The 19291-nt window shown below is 39.7% G+C and overlaps 1 protein-coding gene across 1 annotated transcript; it reads left to right on the plus strand.

Moving 5' to 3' along the window:
* The first annotated feature begins 602 nt into the window (after positions 1 to 602).
* LOC143880468 (two-component response regulator-like PRR37) lies at positions 603 to 19116 on the plus strand. Its single transcript, XM_077383506.1, has 9 exons — positions 603 to 773; positions 1061 to 1705; positions 5160 to 5321; positions 5444 to 5577; positions 5855 to 6016; positions 16655 to 16838; positions 16908 to 17364; positions 17461 to 18271; positions 18748 to 19116. The coding sequence occupies exons 2-9, from the start codon at positions 1357 to 1359 to the stop codon at positions 18811 to 18813; spliced, it is 2325 nt and encodes a 774-aa protein (XP_077239621.1). The 5' UTR covers positions 603 to 773; positions 1061 to 1356; the 3' UTR covers positions 18814 to 19116.
* Positions 19117 to 19291: the final 175 nt, after the last annotated feature.

The following is a 19291-nucleotide window of genomic DNA, read 5'->3' on the forward strand; positions in this document are numbered from 1 at the left end:
CGGGGACTCCATCTTGGTTCTGATAATGTCAGAAGGGTATTAGGGACTTTTTCTCATCCGATCTTGAAGAATCACCTGCTTTTGATGATTGTTTTAAAAAGCACGTGAAATCCGTAATTTCTCGAAACTAATAGTATTTTTCTCTTTTTATATTTCACCGTCAATTTCGTATACATTACTTTCTACCAATGTTTGCTTGCCAAGTGTTATATCACTTAGTCAGCACGTTATTTCTGTCCCAATGGCATTTCCGTCATTTTAAAAAGTCATACTCCGTTAAAATCGCCGTTAGGAGGGATATTTATGTCTTTCGCCGTGTCAAGCTTTCTTTATTTAAAAGAGTAGGTGGGCCCACGTGAGAAAACACAAGTTGAGGGTATCATTAAACAAGTTCCACGTGGCGGAGGCCCGATCTGGGTGTATCATTCGGAACGCTCTCTTCGCTCCTAAACTGTACATCTCGTCCACGTCAGATCTTTATGCTTCTAAAATCTCGTCCACGTCGGACGATTTTCTTACCTACGTGGCATCTCCGTGCTTCCTTCACCGCCCTTTCCTCCACGTCATCCCAACTGTGCAAACTCTTTTATCTCACCTCACTTTCTCAGTCTTCCGACCAGTCGAAGAAGAAGAGAAAACCTAACCCTAATTTCTCGATCTGAAAAGGCCACAGCTTTCGGTTTTTCGTCCTCTGTTCTTTCCCCTGTTCTTTCCTTTTCTCAATAGTAGAAATCACCATGTTTTTTTTTTTTTTTTTCGCGATTTCTGGAGAGGTAATTTCTTCAACTCTCATCTCTTTCTTTGTGAATTTTTTTTAAGGATTTATCTATCATGATCTGCATTTTTTTATAGTTTTTGGAAAGGTTATTGATGATTAATTTATGTTCATGCTTGGATCGTTCTATGTCTGAATTCCAGGGTTTCAATATTGAAAATCCTGAAATTATTATTTTTAATTGTTTCTTTCTAGATGTTTCAGTTTGTCCGATTTTGTAGATTTATCTTCCCGTGTTGTTGGTTGTTGGATTTGCAAAGCTGTTTTTTTATTGTTTGTTTGTAGGGTTTGGAAGGTTTTCTGATGTCTATCTGTGGACCGAGTAGCAGGGGTTTGAGTTCTTTGTCTATGGGTTGAGATTGCCTATGTGTGAGCCAAGATCATTACTTTTTTCTTTTTTCGGATGAGGATCTGGTATTGGTATGGCTATGACCTACATTTTTATCTCGTGAATTCTGTGACTTTGGGACTTGAAAATTGGTAGGAGTTGGTTTAGGGATTTGGGTAGGCAACGGAATGTGCGAGTTCTTACCCGTTCGATCCAGTGCCTTTCTCATCGTCTGTCTTTTTGAATCTGCTTAATGGGGAGTGTTCGAATGAGCACTAAAATTGTGCTGAAGAAAGGATCAGCAGAATTGAATCAGCACGTGCGGAATGAGCCCAAGGAAGTCAGGGGTAGCATTGTTGGGGAAGGTAGTGAACTTTCAGAGGAAGATGAGTCGAGGGTTAATGGTATTGGCGGAGATGTGAATGGTGGAAGTGAAGGGTTCGTCGTGGCCACCCAGCCGGGTTTGCAGCAACAGCCTCAAGGGCAGCTTGTTCGATGGGAGAGGTTTCTTCCCTTCAGATCTCTAAAAGTTTTGCTTGTGGAAAACGATGATTCAACTCGCCACGTTGTCCGCGCCCTGCTTCGTAATTGCAGTTATGAAGGTGAGTAATTGGTTCTAAATGATAAGGAGGTAGATGCATTTTATTTGCAATTTTGTTACTTCATGATCATCTAGTGGGTGGCTTCATGATCATCTAGTGGGTGGCTGCTTAGGGTTCCTGCCTTTTTTGGTATATATTTCCATCTATTCGCCACATAAACTCTTATAATATCCTTAGATGAGAAGTGGATTTCTTTTGTTAAATGTTGCATGCTCCTTTTCATGTTCTTATGTCCCTTATCCAATGTAGACAGACTCATTTGCCACACCTTAACTTTGGTAACATCACATGTGTACCAGCCTAATTTGCCACTCCTTAATCTTTGAGCAGTAGTTTGAATTTCATCCATTCCATTAAACTCGCTGAGTGGTTGGTTGGATCTTATTTCATTTTCTTTTTGCCGTTTTCGTTTCCATCTTTCCTTTAAGATGAATATGTAATGTTTTGGTCCATCTTAATAGACATTTCACATGATAGGGAAGAAGTCGCTTCTTTTTCAACAGGTTCTCCTAATGATGAGGCGTACATGTTTTCATTTCTTCTCCTTTCTTGTTTCTAATTATTTTTATAATTATTAATGGTTGTTTGGTATCTACATGAACACAATTTTCTTGGTGTTGAAGTGGATACATTTAAACTAGGAGGTTCCATATGCTCACTTGAGAGCATGGTGCTGTTGAAGTGCAGGTTCAATAGATGTAAAATTGTTGATTTCAGGTGAGGATTAACCTAAGACCTATGAAGCATGGGTACTCTCCGGAGGCCCACGCACCCATGTCGGGTGCGTATTGGGAGCGGGTGTGCCCGGGTACGCACCCAAACATCATCGGGAGGAGGATGAGGGCGCACCTGGGCTCACCCGCACTCTCTGGAGGCCCAAAGTCCCATATCCTATTTTTATAAATCCTCGCTGTTAATCATCTTCAACATGGAGATAAGATCATTTAGGGGCTGTTTGGATACGCGGATTTTAAAATCTTGGGTAGTTGGGAGACGACAATTAAATTTCACTATTTAATATTTTAGTTTTTATAAGTATATAATAAAATATAAAAATATATTATATTTAGTGTACCCCCAACGTACCCGTATCCTTTTAAAAAAACAAAAAATCACGTATCCACGTACCCGTATCGTGTCATACCTGCACCCCGTACCCTTATCCGTGCTCCATAGCCTAAGACACAAAAGTTTATTTGTATTGGTAGTTTTGAAAGAAACACCTATTTTATCACTTGAGCTGGGTTTTCTTCCATCATATCAATCTATACGTATTGAGGTGTACTCTGTTCAGAGATGCATGTCAAATAAGGGTTGTGATAAAAAACTATTTAAGAATGCAGCTTGAACCTCAAAATTTCCATTTTCCTCTTAGTCTTTTTGTGGTATTGGTATTGGAGAATGTGGTTCTTCATTTTTTAGCATTCAATTTGAAAAAAAAAAAAAAACTGAAGACTTCATTTGATGAATAAAAGTCTGATCAAGTTATTTGATTGATTTTCTTTTGAGAGTAATTATCCTAGTCTAACCAACACACACCCCCAACCCCCCCCCCCCCCCCCCCCCGGGTTTTTTTTTGCTTGTGGCATCAACATGCATACTTTTAGTTTTATCTATCTATTTATTTAGTCATCTGATGAACAGTTGCATAGTTCAAATGATCGGTTTCTCTTGCAGAGACTGATTAATTTGAATTTGAAAAAAGAAAACTTTCAAAATTTTTTTTATCTATTTATTTATTTATTTGGGTTGATGGCTCTTCTATTATTTCTATTATTGTGACCATATTGAACATATGCAACTTAACTTTGCCAACTTGGAGGAGAGGAGGAGATTTCATTTGAGAAAGTGGGAAGATTTTTGCAAGCCTAAGAATTCTGGGGGGTATACGTTTGCATTATCGGTGAGCTTCTGTGGTTGATGTTCCTTGGATCATTTCAAGTACAAAGGGGTTACAGTTTGGAGAGATATAATAAAATTAAAAGAAATAGTTTAGTAGGCAATCTGTTTTAGGGTTTCCAAAGGAGATCGGGTGCAGTTTTGTCATGATCCTTGGTGCAACAAGCTCCTTTAAAAGGATTGTTCTGTGATTTATTTGCAGTTGCCTCCAAAAGTGGTATTAGTGTCAACTATTCTTTCATGAGGTCTTATGGAAGGGTGGACCGGAAGACTGAGTTCCGAAGAAACATTTTTTGATAGAGAGATTGAGGGTGACGTCTCTCTTGGAAACTCTAGTTCAATATACATCAGCCGGTATAGAAAGGATAAAAGGATCTGGATGCAGGCGAGGGACGGAGAATTCTTGGTTCGTTCTTTCTACCTTCATCTTTGGTCAGTTTTTTCCCTCAGTGCTGATAACGACAATTTGGAAGATCCCTTCCCTCTCAGTGTGCGCTTTCAGCTGGACAACTATTCTCAACAAGATCTTGACGGTTGATCATTTGTGGATCCGTAAGACTCTAATAGTGGATCATTATGCTTTTTGCCTCCAATCAGGGGAATCGATCGATCATATTTCCATTCACCGCAGGCTAGCCAACAAAATTAGGTATTACGTGCTAAAATTGTTTGGTAATATGTAACGATCTGGATTTTCGGAAAGCCCTAAATCCAGACCGTTAACAAGAGATGATAAATTTTTTTTAGATAAGGCAACCCGAAAACCAAAGTCCATTAATAGCAAAACTAAATTAACATCCACATTAATGAAGTTATTCCTCCCATCGAGGATTATCATTAGTTAACCATCATTAAAAATCCAAAGAGTTCTACCAAGTAACTGACACAATTAATAAATAAAAATAAATCAAGACGGGGCATTTGTCAAGGCCACATGGCCACTCCTAGCACTCCGCACTCGGACCCTATGCTTCCCCATTAGCTCCCGCATCATCAAACTCTGCATAACCTGGAATGTTTATAGGCATGAGTTTCATAACGTGGAACTAGTAGGGTCATACAGCAATCCCCACCAGTGCAAGATAATAAATCAGGAAATTTAAATCACCATAATTCTATTCTTCAAAGAAAGATAAGTAATTTAAAGACAAGGAGCAAGACATGTTAAATAAATCAGTGGCAGCAAAGTTCAATAACTTCTTAGGCATAAATTGCATCATAGTTCAAATAAACATAAGAGTTCATCATGGTAATAACATTAAACAATTTATAACAATAGATGAATTATGATGGATAAGATTATGCAAGTTTTTTTTTTAATTTTTTTTAATGGTAAGATTATGCAAGTTATATGGTCTTTTATGCATGATATGTTACGGTCTACCCAAAGTTGTTTTTTTAAGGAGAAAAATCTGGATCATGTTTGTGTTCTTAGTCCTTATCTATGCTTATATTGGCAAACAATCTTTGTTTATGGAACGTACTTTTTTAGGGAAACATGCGTGCACCACACATATGGTTTATGCAATTCTAATTTTTAATTGTGCATTGGCAGTTACTGCTGCTGCGAATGGACTACAGGCATGGAAAATCTTAGAAGATCTGACCAATCATGTTGATCTCGTTTTGACTGAGGTCGCCATGCCTTATCTAAATGGCATTGGCCTTCTATACAAGATTATGAGCCACAAAACCTGCAAGAATATTCCAGTGATCAGTGAGTATTTTTCTTATATCCCTCTACTTTCTGATAATTATGTAAATGACCAGGTTCTTTAGCATGATGTCATTCTATCAATTGTTACTTTTTTACTACGCCTGATGAAGCTTTGGTTGCAGTGATGTCATCTCATGATTCTATGGGTATAGTATTTAAATGTTTGTCAAAGGGTGCAGTTGACTTTTTAGTGAAGCCTATTCGAAAGAATGAGCTTAAAAACCTTTGGCAGCATGTTTGGAGGAGATGCCACAGTGTGAGTTTGATATGCGTTTTCCACTAGCTAGGCTTGAATCATTATTGTTGCATACATATTGATTTGAATGGAATGCATCTCTGAATTAGCCTCTTTTTCAACATACTTAACATTGGTTTGCATTTGTAATCACTATAGATTTCCACGTATCAAAGTTCATTTCATGAAACATGCCTAACGGATTTAACTTCTTTCATACCTTCTCTCATACCTTCTCTCGTTCATTTCATTATTTCTTCGTTCTTCTACTTTGGCATAATTTCTCATCCTCATTCAGTCTAGTGGTAGCGGGAGTGAAAGTGGCGTACAATCTCAGAAGTCTATAAACTCAAGGAATGTTGATGAGTCTGACAATAATATTGGAAGCAATGGTGAGGATGATAATAAGACTACAGGGTTGAACATCGGGGATGGAAGTGATGATGGAAGTGGCACTCAGGTGCGTCATTTAAGATTCCCACTTGTACTTTGTTATTTAATCATGTTTAGGCACTAAGGTGCGTCATTTAAGATTCCCACTTGTACTTTGTTATTTAATCATGTTTAGTATATGCCTATGGAAACTTCTTCCATTGGTTCGAGGGATGAGTTTGATCCAAATTTAGTAGAGTTTTTTAATTCATTAACTCGTTCACTGTGACTTTGTGAAGTAATTTTTAATCTGCTAGTGTGTAGATATAGTTCATGATTAAACTAAAACAATTGATAAACATTCTAGAAAGGCAATTTTCGTGTGTTCTGAAGTATCTTGTTCTTATTTGTCCAAATATCATATCTTGAACTTTCTCCTTATAAATAAAGCTTTTGTCCTTGATAAAAAAGTTAACTTAGTTATTTCTCCAATTTTTCTATTGTAAATCTTATGTTCCAAATTATGTCGTGTACATGGTCATATAGTGTAATTCTACTATTTTGTACGTCTTTTCCTTACATTTTGTGTTGGCTTTTCCTTAATTACAAAATATTACTTGGGGGTGTTTTGGTCATTACTTGGTACCTTGTAACTTAATGCGTCTATATTGTCATATGATCATGTGTAGATTTGAGTTCTTCTATCAGTTGTTATTATTTCCTTTTTTCAGCACATGCTATCAAGGTTTGAAGCTTCCATTGCCTCTAAGTCTTGTCCCAAACTCATTTATTGACTTCTAACTATAGGCAATGATTGATTATCCATCATTAGAAGTGTTTTTTTTTTTTTTTGGAAAGATTTCTATCATTAGAAGCTTTCTCTAAAACAACTTTAAATGGAAGCTTTCTTGTAGTCCAATATACCATGTTGTTGAAGGCAAATTTGAGTTGGGGTTAAGCAAGATCCTATGAAAGAAAGATGGCAAATTTGAGTTGTAGGCAAATTTGTTTTTATCTTAAAGTGATTGCACTAACTATAACCTGGTCGAAAAGCCTTCCTTTATTTCGCTTTGTGTCGGGCTACGATCTTTGGGAGGGCTGGCAGGAGGTTTGCGTTAGTGTGGAAAGGCGACTACAGATCGTCCAAGTTCGGGACATGGTTTTAAATTTCGGCCGAAATGTTTTGTTTCGGCTGAAATATTTCGGTTTTAGCACAAACCGAAACGAAATTCACATGAAGTCGTTTCTTTACAAGATTTCGAGGAATTTTTACCAAAATGTGGCCGAAATTTCGGTTGAAATTTCAATTTTGGACTTTTTTACATAATTTCCACCCAAATTTTAAAAATGCACACCGAAATTTATAATATTTCCACTGAAATAGCCAAAATTTCAACCGAAATCGCCGAAATTGACACCGAAATTTTAGACATTTCAGTCAAAATTAAAAATAAACAAAATCATGATCATATTTTTACATAATTTCGGCCGAAATTTCGGCCCGACACCGAAACATTTCGGTTTCAGTGGTGGCCGAAATCGAAATTTAAAACCTTGGTTCGGGAGACCCCTAGTGGTATTTTAAAGATTAATTTTGATGGCTCTAGCTCGGGGAATCTGGACCCCACTGGTGTTGGCGACCTATGTCGAGACTCCTCTGTTTCGTTATTTGGGCCTATTCTGGTCCTATTGGGAGTTGTGATGCTAGAGAGGCGGAGGTTAGGGCAGCGTATCTGGGTATCAAACGGTTGGACAAAGATCTTCTTGATAAGGTGATTGTGGAGGGTGATTCAAAAAATGTGGTGAGGTGGCTTCGTGGATTGCCGGTTCCTCCATGGAGATTTGCCCCTTTCTTTGATGAGATTCGTTATCTTATATGTGATTCGTCCATACTTGCCCCCCCTTAGACCCCCGAATTGGCGTTTGCCCCTGGGAGTCTTCGGGAAATGGTGGAGCTGACCAATGATGGCAAGCTGCCAGTGGAAGATCTTGAGTTTCTGACTTCTTCAGTCATATCAGAAGATCTGCTAATAGTGAAGCGGATAGGTTTGCTAGGGATGGGGTGGGGAAATTCAGAAAATTGAGATTAGAGTGGTTTGATTTCATTCAGCCCTAACATTGTTTATGTTCTTTTATTTTGTTCTGTTTATTTCTCTATTGTGCCTTTTGGCGAACCATCTCAGTCTTCCTTCTATTTGAATGAATTTTGCAACCATTCAAAAGGGCGGCCCAGTGCATGAGGCTCTCGCCATTGCGGGGTCTAGGGAGGGCTAGATGTACGCAGCCTTACCCTGCTTTGCAGAGAGGCTGTGATGCAGATATTAGGATTTATTTCCTTATTATTTAGTTTCTAGGATTTTTATTTCCATGTTATTAGTTTGTAGGGTTTTTTTTTTTTTTGGGCTTTTAATGGGATTTATGAAGGGTTTCTCAAGGGTTTGAGGGAAAATAGAGTTTATATTTGGGTTTCAAGAGGAGGGCAGCAAGGATGTTTGGGGTGTGGTGTATGAGGTGAGTGGGAGATGGGATCGAGAAGGGTCTGTTGGGTGGATCGAATCTGAAAAGGGTTTTGGGTTTGAACTGAAGATGCGGCTGAGATTCAAGGGGCTGCAACTTGGGGTTTTAAAAGTGGGCTGGAAAGCTCAGGGGTCGGTAGAGTGGCTGTGCTAAAAGCCTCGGGTACGGATGATAACTGGTTTGGGGTTTGGCTGGGGGGAATCGGAAATTGCACAAAATTCTTGTTTGGCTGCAATCTTTGAGTCTTGGATCTTTTAGCTCTGATACCAATTTGATGTAGGATAGGGAAGAGAAATAGAAGAAAGAGGAGGAAGAAGAAGAAGAATAAGAGAAGATTAGAAGTAGAAGAGAAGAATTTACGGAGAAGTTGAAGAAGAATAGGAGAGGAGGAAAAGGGCAGGAGAAGAATAGACGAAGAATAGGGAAGAAGATGAGGAATTAGGGAGAAGAGGAGAGGGAAGAAGAGAACTAGAATGAAGAGAATATTAGAGGGGAGAAATATCAATCAATTCAATAATCATCAAAGTTAAATTAGAACAGTCCTTCTTCAACTGATTCTACCTAAACCTGTACCCATAACTTTTAGCACCCAAAATTCTTCTATACTTAAATTAAAACAGTCCTTTAACCCTCTCCTACCATCAGCCCAGCTATAACAACAACCCACAGTCGGTTCCTTCAATTTCCGGAAGGTAGCATCAATAACTCAGCCTCTGCAACCTCAAGTTCTTTCCCTAGTTTTTGAGGCCTCTTCTCAATAAACTTGTAGTCCACCAAAAACTCCATGTACCCTACTATTTTAGCTATCCCTTTCCTCTATTCTCAATCACCCAAACCAGCCCCCTGTTCCCATTATTTTATCCCTATCATAAACCCTAAACCATCATTGGGCCATCTCATCATCGCCCAGATTTTGTCGCCCCTTTCCTCTCCTACCATCAGCCCAGCTATAACAACAACCCACAGTCGGTTCCTTCAATTTCCGGAAGGTAGCATCAATAACTCAGCCTCTGCAACCTCAAGTTCTTTCCCCAGTTTTTGAGGCCTCTTCTCTATAAACTTGTAGTCCACCAAAAACTCCATGTACCCTACTATTTTAGCTATCCCTTTCCTCTATTCTCAGTCACCCAAACCAGCCCCCTGATCCCATTATTTTATCCCTATCATAAACCCTAAACCATCATTGGGCCATCTCATCATCGCCCAGATTTTGTCGCCCCTTTCCTCTCCTAATTCTTGTCGCACAATATCATTCTCTGATTCACGTAAATTTCTGGAAAAAGAAAGAAAGAAGAGGTTGTGCAATCCCTAAGTTTTAGCCCAAATTTGCAACACGGAAATCGTAAGGTAGCAGACGACTCCCTGTTCCGAAAGGTTTCTATTATGTGCATGTTGCGTGTGAGAAGAGGAAGGTAAGGAAAAAAAAGGGGCAAGTGACATATAAGCACAAGTGGAGAAATAGAAGGTAAGGCATAATTGTCTGTATACGTCATTCAAAAGGAACATATGATAAAGGAAAGCCTACCGTCACAACGTAAGGTTCCTTTTGTGTAAGTTTTTGCTTGCACCATAAGTTTCCACAAAAAGACAAAAAAAAGGGGAATTTACTTTAGTGAAAAGGTACTTGCCTGACTACTTTTGGTAACCTATAATGGTAGGCCACAGTCAAAAGTAATTATTACTTTTGGTAAAGGAGGTTGGATAACTTAGAGACTACAATTCCTTTTTTTCTCAAATATAAAGAAGATTATATTAACACCCCCATTCTCCCTTGCACACCCCCTTCCATTAGCAAATACCTATTTACCAACGCCTCTTTTGCTTTTAGACACCCCACAAAAATATCAGAAAAAAAGAAAAAAAAGAAGAAAAAACAGAGAAAAAGAAAAAAATTTCTTTCCTCTCTAGTCCCACTTTTTCTCTCATCTTTCCATTTCATTTTCTCTCTCCTCAATCGAGCCATTTCCGCTCAAATTTGGGTTTCGCCATCAACACGAAAGTTGTTCGTGACAACTTTTAGAGTATATCGAACCCACTCTCACCAGTCACCAGGTAGCGGAATCACTACTTCGATCAACTTGGTCGTTCGTTTGTTTTGATCCGACCATTGATCCGAACAATCTAGGAGTCCGATTTCAGATCCGCAAAAACTATTGTGCTCCTTTCGACATGACGGACAAATCAGACGGTTGATTTCAGTTTTGACACCGATCCTTATGGCTCCACCATTTGTTCCATATTTCTATGGTTATGATGAACACCACTATCCCTATAGAGATGTCGATGACGCGTTTCTAGAATGGATCGAGGCACTTGATGCATATCATAAGTACTATGGTTATAATTATGAAATAACCATTCGTTGTGTCAAGGATTCAGTTTGCAGAGACGCCAAGTCAAAATGACAATTATTTGTGCTATAGCGCAGTGACTTAGGCAAGCCACGATTCCGTCTATGGGAAGAAGTTCGTTATGAATTTATGAACATTTCTGGATATCATTATCTACAGAGATTGAAACGTGAGCGAGCAGTGTATAAACAAAGATTGATGCGTGAAGAAGCCGTTCAACGAGAAGAAGCTGCTCTACTTGCACAAGAAGCTGAATTTCAGGCAATCTTGGAAAGGATAGTGCGTGACTTGGATGAGAGGAAATTGGTACGCGAACGTGTAGCCGCAGCCCGTCGTGCACGAGAGGTCGAAATTGAAGCAGCGAAGGAATTTGCTAACACTATTGACAAGCCAGACACAGATGATGCTATTTGTCTGACATATGATATTGTGGATGAGATTATTATAGAGGTTGAGCCCATGATTATGTCAGATATTGAGTCCATGATGGCATATACTGAGTCAGAGATTTTCGATATAGAGCCCGAGAATCCAGTGATTGATGAGGCTGACGTCGACGAACATGACGATTCATAGATTCTCCTAACACCAATTGTCGAGCATCCCGAGAGACAGCTTCACACTTCCGAGGTTGATATTGTGGTAGAGCCATGTGAGGCTGATTCTTTGACAGAGTCGACCGAGCACCGTCATGAGTCAGAGGCGAGTGACCTGACTATTGAGCCATTACCTGAGACGGATGATCGAGAGCATATTGATGAGGATTGTCCTATCGTTGAGCCGGTTGAGCAGATCGTTGAGATTTGTGCTGAGACAGAGGTGCTTGTCGCGCATATTGATCAGGAGGATTGCCCGCTTGATATCACTATGTTAGATACGATTCTAGCAGATGATCTTGTTGCTGATTCCTTTGAGCCGGATTTGATACCAGCAGGTGATATCTTTATTGAGGCTGGTCATGGATTGGTACTGTCCATAGCTGTTATGCCGATCCCACCGATCCAGGAGTACGTTGCCATTTTTTCAGCTTCATTACTTGTCAGGAGAGGTTCGCGTATTTATGATTCTACATGGGCGATTTCTTCACTCTCATTCCATCGGCATTTCAGACGCTTCTCACAGTTATCACGCGCATTATACATGACAGAGTTTGATGTGTTCGTACTGCTATTGCTCGAGTTGCTTTTCTACATATTTGATCCAGGTGGATTAGAACTCGAGGTCAAGTTCTTTTCAAGCGGGGGAGAATGATGCAGATATTAGGATTTATTTTCATATTATTTAGTTTCTAGGATTTTTATTTCCATGTTATTAGTTTCTACGATTTTATTTTTCATGAAATTTTATTTCCATCGCATTGCCTATATATTAGCCTCATTGTATTAGGAATTTTAACTTTGATGATTATTAAATTGATTGATATTTCTCCCCTCTAATATTTTCTTCTTTCTAGTTCTCTTCTTCCCTCTTCTCTTCTCCCTAATTCCTCTTCTCTTCTTCCCCTATTCTTCGTGTATTCTTCTCCTTCTCTTTTCCTCTTCTCCTATTCTTCTTCTACTGCTCCCGGATTGCTGGAATCAAGAATCGAAATTGGCATCATAAGCCATTCCAATACCGATTCAATCTGTTAACGGAATCCCAATTCCAAGGCTCATGTTTGGGTTCATCAACAGTTGTGGGTATGGAATGAGAAGTTAGATTCGTCAACACTCCGGCGAAAGGCAGCCTTGCAGCTAATTCTTAATGCTGTTACTTCCTCTAGTTCGAATCCCCCGCCTTTCCGTCATATTTCTTTATAGAAAATGGGCTGAGAAGAAAGCCCTAAATCGACATCAGCACCCGCCATGGCTGCCGAGCTCACCTAGGATTTTTTTTCATCAACTTCAGAGTAGTAAATCACCGTTGCCAAAAAAATATTAAGAAACCCATACATGCAATGACCCATTTCTGAATCCAACCAAGTGAAAAGAAGCAAAAGAGAAACCCTACAGAACCATTTGCCCATTTCATCTCTTTGCCGATGTAATATCAAGAAGCAAGAATTGAGGGCTTGATGGTGGTTAGAATTCTTTCCAAGTTCTAGGGTTTTGAAGAGACGGCCACGATCTAGGGTTTCTATGAGGGCTTGGTTGGGGAAGATGATGATGGCAGGAGTCTCCCACTAGGTATTTTAGAGAGAGAGAGATTCTCTCTCTCAAATAACGCGAAATTTTCTCTTCCAAATAAAGTATTTTAGCCGTGGTAATCAGCATACCACCTACATCGGGCGGTAACATAATCCGGCCGATATTCCACCCAAAATTCTGCCGAGTCATACCCATTACACCGATTAAGGCCAGCCAAATGCTGGAATCATCGGACTTGGAATCAAATACCGATTCTATTTGCCGATTCCAGCGATCCAAACATGCCCTAAATTCTTCTTTTATTCTTCTTCTTCTTCCTCCTCTTTCTTCTATTTCTCTTCCCGATCCTACATCAGGCTGTTTCCATGACTCGAACCCGTGACCACCAAGTGACAATGGAGTAACCTTACTGTTCAACCATTCAAAAAAAAAAGAAAAAGAAAAAAGAGAAGGCCTCATGCAATAATATATCATGTTGTTGTATGCAAATTCAAGTTGGGGTTAAGCAACAGCCCATAAAGAAAGATGACCTCTTGCAATACCCCTTGCTATGATTTTGTATCAAGTTGCTTCTTTAATGTAAACCAGAAATGATTCATGGACTTGGTAACTTGATTAGGTATGATCATCTACAGAACATTGTATAGATGCACACAACTTCCTTGAAGAAGATATGAGGGGGCATGCAAAGCATCTTGGCTATTTCGGTATGGCAAGAAATGTCCCATCTAGGAGAATCGATCTATAATCATGGATCTGGAATCCTCACCTCGCCCGTTACAAAGTCCATGCTTAGTCTTCTCTTACATTGGACTGATAGTATAATGTTTTTTTTTTTTTTTTGGAAAATTGACAAGTTTCATTAATAATCAGGGTAGGGACAAGATGTCCCACGCCAAGTACAAATGTAGAAATTAAAGCAATTACAGAGTCTGCCACATTAGTTGAATTTAAGGAACAGTGACCAACATGGTCTCCCTAAATACTCCTTCCTTTGCTAAGATGTCCGCAGCCTCATTAGCCGATCTTCTTCTATGTCCAAAATTCGTATAAGGTCCAAGATCTCAGCAATGAGCCCTTGAATCCGCCAAGGATCTCTTGAAGCATTCGAAGCCCAACTAATTGCATTAGCTGAGTCCCCTTCCACAATCATTTGCCTCAAATCATGTTCAAAAGCCCATCGTAGACCGAAAAGAAGGGCTCTTACTTTTGCCTCATTTGCATCGCATTCTCCTACCGGTCCTGAGTAGGACATGATGGTTGATTCCTTTTCATCCCTTATTAGACCCCCAATTCTAGCCTTACTTGGGTTACCTATGGAGCTCCCGTCGAAGTTCAGTTTGACCCAACCTGTGGGAGGTGGCTTCCTTTTGGCGTCAGTTTCGTCCGAATGGAGGGAGGTGGACTGATAGTATAATGTACACACTGATATTCTTGGAGTGGCCTTTAGACACCTGGAAAGTGCAAATTGGTCATTGTAATGTGCAACATCTCTATGCATGGATGGCCAATAGTATTTCTTGATCAGTGCCAGCATCTTGTCATGGCCAGAATGTCATTCAAACCTTCCACCATGGAACTCGGAAATTATGTTTTCTCGCGATCTATGATTTCTGGAGAGAAGGGTCGGGAGAGAAATGACAAAGGTGTGAGTCTCGTTGTCAACTTTTCATATTTTTTCGATGCCTCTACCCCGCGAACCGCAAATTATGTCTTTATCTAATTACTCTCTCTAGCCGGGTATGCAACTTCCCCTCTTTTAGGGTAAACGAAGGGCGATGCGGAAGCTAATTATGACCTTTTAGAGGGTAATTTGATTTCTATAACTTATGAGAACTAGAACAACCACCACTTTTGCGCTAAGAGTAAACGAATGTTTTATCCCCTTTTTATCCTCTCTGGAACACACCCTTAGTAATGTTTCTTCTTTAAGGTCATTAGTATTTAGTTGTAGTTAGCTGGCACTTTAGACGTCTCTTTGGATTTTGGGTGTATGTCTTTGGGAAGGTATTGACATTTGAAGATGGCAGCTAGCGGGTTAGTAAAAGTAAATGCATTAAAGGGAAGGTATGACCGTAAAACACCATAAATTTTCAATAGGAAAATATAGAAAGGATCCTTCATGAAGATAGAAAAGGAGGGCTAAATATAATGTGGAGTCAATTAGAAGTTCTTTAGGGTTTTTCTTTTAGTTATAGGATTTTAAATAAGTCTTTTATGAGTTACAAGAGGCCGTGAGTTCAATTCTCGCAACTCCCCTATTAATTTTTATTCAAACATTTAAAAAAAAAGTCTTTATGAGTCTTCAAGTCATAAGGGGTAGTAGGGTCTTTTGTACCCCAAATAACTTAAGTCACTTACGTCTAAGGGTGTTTTAAATAGGCCCCATACATGTATTATGAAAATTTTAAGTGTGGAGCAAGTCTTTAAGTTATTAGAGGGTATTTTAGTCTAAAGGGTTAGGTTTCTATGTTTAGGATTTTAAAACATTCTATTTTTTTCTTTTTCTTATATATATTGTAATTTGTAAGCCTTTGTGACATTGAAATGATGGAATGACGTTATGGATGAATGGATGATTGAATAGAAATAGATTGGATCTTAAAGCAATGAACTGTGTGTTAGTTGGATATCTGATTTCTAGAACTGTGGCTTTGGGCAAGGTAATATATGTTATAACTTATAACTGCTTGTCTAAACATTTCCCATGCATTAAGTCCTATAAGTTGGTTTATGCGGGCACCCCGAGCTACAAACATAGAAGAAATTTAAGGTACCTTATTTCTGCTCCTGGGCATGGCAGCTTATATGCTATGGATGCACACATGAATGTTGAAGCATATTATGATGTCGACCAGGTGAATCCCCACTAATTAACAGAAGGTCCACATATGGTTACTGCGCTCCTGTTGGAGTCATTAATAGGAAAAATAAATGTAATCATCCATTTTAAAATGAAGCTGTTGAAGCTGAATACGGAGTCGTGCCACATGTAAACATGAGATTATTTAAGTAAAAACTATGTTCCCAGAAAAGAGTGGTTTCAGCTATACATCTTGTGAATGTATGATGTTCCATGAGAGGGTTATCAAGAGATTAAGGAGATGAGAATGAAATAACTCTCATGCTCTTTTCCGTAAAACTGCCTTTTTCCTATTTTTGCATCTCCATTTTAACTACATGCATGCACATGCATTTACACATGCCACATGGCTTTACATAATTACATATATACTCATATTTCTACACCCATTGACTTGTGCATGTGCACTAGTAGGCACAAATGGGTTGTACTTCACACACTCATATTTCTACACCTATGGAAAAGGTGTTACTTATGGTTTCATCTGTGTCAGGTGCATATTCCCATGCAATGATCATGTGCAGTTGTGAAAATAAATAATTTTGGTTTCAAAATTTTTATATGATATCATTTTGGCATATTTCACCTAAAAGATTTCTACTTCTCTATAAAATCCATGGGCTATAACCGTGCCATATCCATGCCATATCAGCATATCGTAGATATAAATTGGAGAATTACACAAGATTTAAACTTGCAAAGCACATGCAAATAGTTTACAGTCATTATCATTCTTAAATCTTTAACATTTATAAATCTAAAGCCTATCAACTTGTATTGCACGTGTAAGGGCTGACAAGTAAAAGCCTTGAACAAAATCATTTCTCATTACTTGCAGGTACTGATAGCCTTTCTGTTTTCATTTGCAGAGTTCCTGGACAAAATGGGCTGTTGAAGTTGACAGTCCCCATACAATTTCGCCTTCAGATCAAATAGCCAATCCTGATGATAGAACTTGTGCCTTGGTTACCCATCCAAAGCCCGAAACATTCAGCAATGAATGGAGGCCCAAGACTACAACATGGGAGTGCCAAGAACAGAAGGAGCTTATTGGTATACATATAACAATTCGGTATCTCTTCGTTGTAGCATCTATCTGACGTTTGTAAATCTTTTTTGCAGACAATGTTGAAATGGGTAAAGACTTGGAGATTGGAATGCCTATAAATCCAGATTTGAAGCTTGAACCTTATCCAAGAGAGAAGTTTTCTTTCAAACTAACAGGCACAAAGCAGGATAAAATGCATGGACAAGACCCCAAGAGAGATAATGAGGAGTCAAATGAGGTTCTGGAACTCAACAGCAACAATCCATTCGACAAAGTGGGGATCCAAGCTGCTGATCTGATTGGTGCAATTTCCAATGGCAGTGCCATTGCTCACATGGAAACTGGAGTCACTGAAGCTCCAATTTACCTCTCCAAGATCTCAGAAATCAAAGATCAGCCCTTTGACGGTTCTAAAGAATTACCATCCCTTGATCTCTGCTTAAAGAGGCCGAGATCTGTTGGAGATGGTGGAACTGCCGTACATGATGACTGGAACATTTTGAAGCGTTCAGATCTATCAGCCTTCTCAAAGTGTGAAGAAGAAACCATACTTTTGTCACTGTATCCTTCACCATGTTGTTGAAAAGTAGGAAAATAATTCATTCTTATAATTTCATTACCGTGCAGGTACAATACTGTTTCTGCGGCCACACAGGCTCCCACACGATTTGCCGGAAGCTGTTCTGTTCCACCTGATAATAGCTCCACAGCATTGAAAATTGATTCTGTGTACAATTTTCCATCCGATTCAAATGTTGTTCCACTCAACCAAGGTTCCAACAGTGCTAGCAACAACAATGACATGGGGTCCACTACTAAAAATGCCTTCACCAACCCAGCAGCTCTCAAGGACAAGCCAGCATCTACGTCGACAGCCAATTATTTGCACCCTTCCTCTGCTTTCCAGCCCGTGCAGAATGGTCGTGCTTTTCCACCTCAGCAAGGACTACCAGAAAAGGCTGATGATGTGCCCATGAACACTGAAGGGGGGTGGCCAACAGCGGCCCAACATCAGGTCCAAGTCGAGCACCACCATTACCATTACTGCCACCATCGCTACCATGTCCACAGCATGCAAAAGCAGGAGGTGCCACCACCCTACCTAGATGACTCATCACTGAAGAATATGGCAGAAGTTGCCCCAACATGTGGATCATCCACTGTGTTTGGTGTGCAGATGGAAGTTAATGCTGGGAACTATAGCCTGAATGGGAGTGTCTCAGGCAGTAACCATGGGAGCAATGGACAAAACATGAACGCTGGAGGGATGAACATGGAGAAGACCGATAACGGGGCAGCTGGGAAAATTGGACCTGGTGGTGGAAGTGGGAGCGGTAGTGGGAGTGGGAGTGGCGTGGATCAAAACCGATTTGTACAGAGAGAGGCTGCCTTGACCAAATTCCGGCAGAAGAGGAAGGAGAGATGCTTTGAAAAGAAGGTAAAGAGCTTTCGGTTGTGTATTTCCTTTTTTCATAGGAGCACTCCATAGTTTAGAGAACTTAGCAAAACTAAACAAGAATTGCCCACCAAAAGGTTCAAGATACAATTGCCCAGAATAGATACCTGAATCAATTCTGTTTCATTTAAAAAAAAACAGATATCAGGGAATTTAAACTTTGGAACAACTACTATAAACCCCCAATTTTCAAAAGCAAAGAACGACGAACCCTCCCTGCACTGAATTACATTTACCACAATTGTATCAGAAACCAGTTTGTCCCACATCCCTTGCCTCCCTTCTGTTCGCAGGACCATTTCCAACACCCATAAGCGAATAAAATTAGTGTTCCTCTTATGAATATTATGTGGTTTTCGTCGTGGGCCTTTTTTTATTGCTATTTTAGTTCTTTCCATGTTCTTCAGTTTATAGAAGAATTCAATGGAATTAGGCTTTTTCTGTGCTTTTGATTGCAGGTGCGTTACCAAAGCAGGAAGAGGCTTGCGGAGCAGCGGCCGCGGGTGTGTGGGCAATTTGTGTGACAGATGCAGCACGAGCACTCGAGTCGGGACACAGATAGCTAACCTCTGTGGTGGTGTGCAGGTGTGTTGTTTATGTACATGAGGTTTGCCGTAGGTATTTATAATTTATGGGTGAGAGGGAATTACTGTGTAGAATAGAAAGAACAATCCATGTTGGGAGAACCTAAGGACTCTTTTCAACTCTGTAACTCTGTTTCTGTTGGGACTCGATGACTTCTACAGGGACGTGGTCACCCTTGAAACGGGTAACCTTCCTCAGTTATAATAAAGTTGTAATTGCTGCTGCTGCTATTAGGTACCTAACCAGTATGCCAAAAGCTCCAGAGCTGATGGAACACATAGGTTAACCCTTTAAACCTGTCTGCTATCAGGCTAGGTCCCACCTTGTCCCATACAAAGGCAGGCCCCACTCGAGCATAACATTCCACCATGCTTCCACATCCGCTGAGGGCAGGCAGCGGCTCACTATGTGACGCTT

The sequence above is a fragment of the Tasmannia lanceolata genome, unplaced genomic scaffold (assembly GCF_043159265.1).
Source record: "Tasmannia lanceolata isolate RefF3 unplaced genomic scaffold, GAP_Taslan_0.1 ptg000006l, whole genome shotgun sequence".
In the NCBI taxonomy this organism is placed as follows: domain Eukaryota; kingdom Viridiplantae; phylum Streptophyta; class Magnoliopsida; order Canellales; family Winteraceae; genus Tasmannia; species Tasmannia lanceolata.

What these genes read in the sequence shown, in the direction of transcription:
- LOC143880468 (XM_077383506.1), top strand. Translation starts at nt 1,357, where the DNA reads ATGGGGAGTGTTCGAATGAGCACTAAAATTGTGCTGAAGAAAGGATCA. An exon ending in AGAACAGAAGGAGCTTATTG is followed by an intron (nt 16,839 to 16,907) that starts GTATACATATAA and finishes TCTTTTTTGCAG; the next exon opens with ACAATGTTGAAATGGGTAAA. An exon ending in AGAGATGCTTTGAAAAGAAG is followed by an intron (nt 18,272 to 18,747) that starts GTAAAGAGCTTT and finishes TTTTGATTGCAG; the next exon opens with GTGCGTTACCAAAGCAGGAA.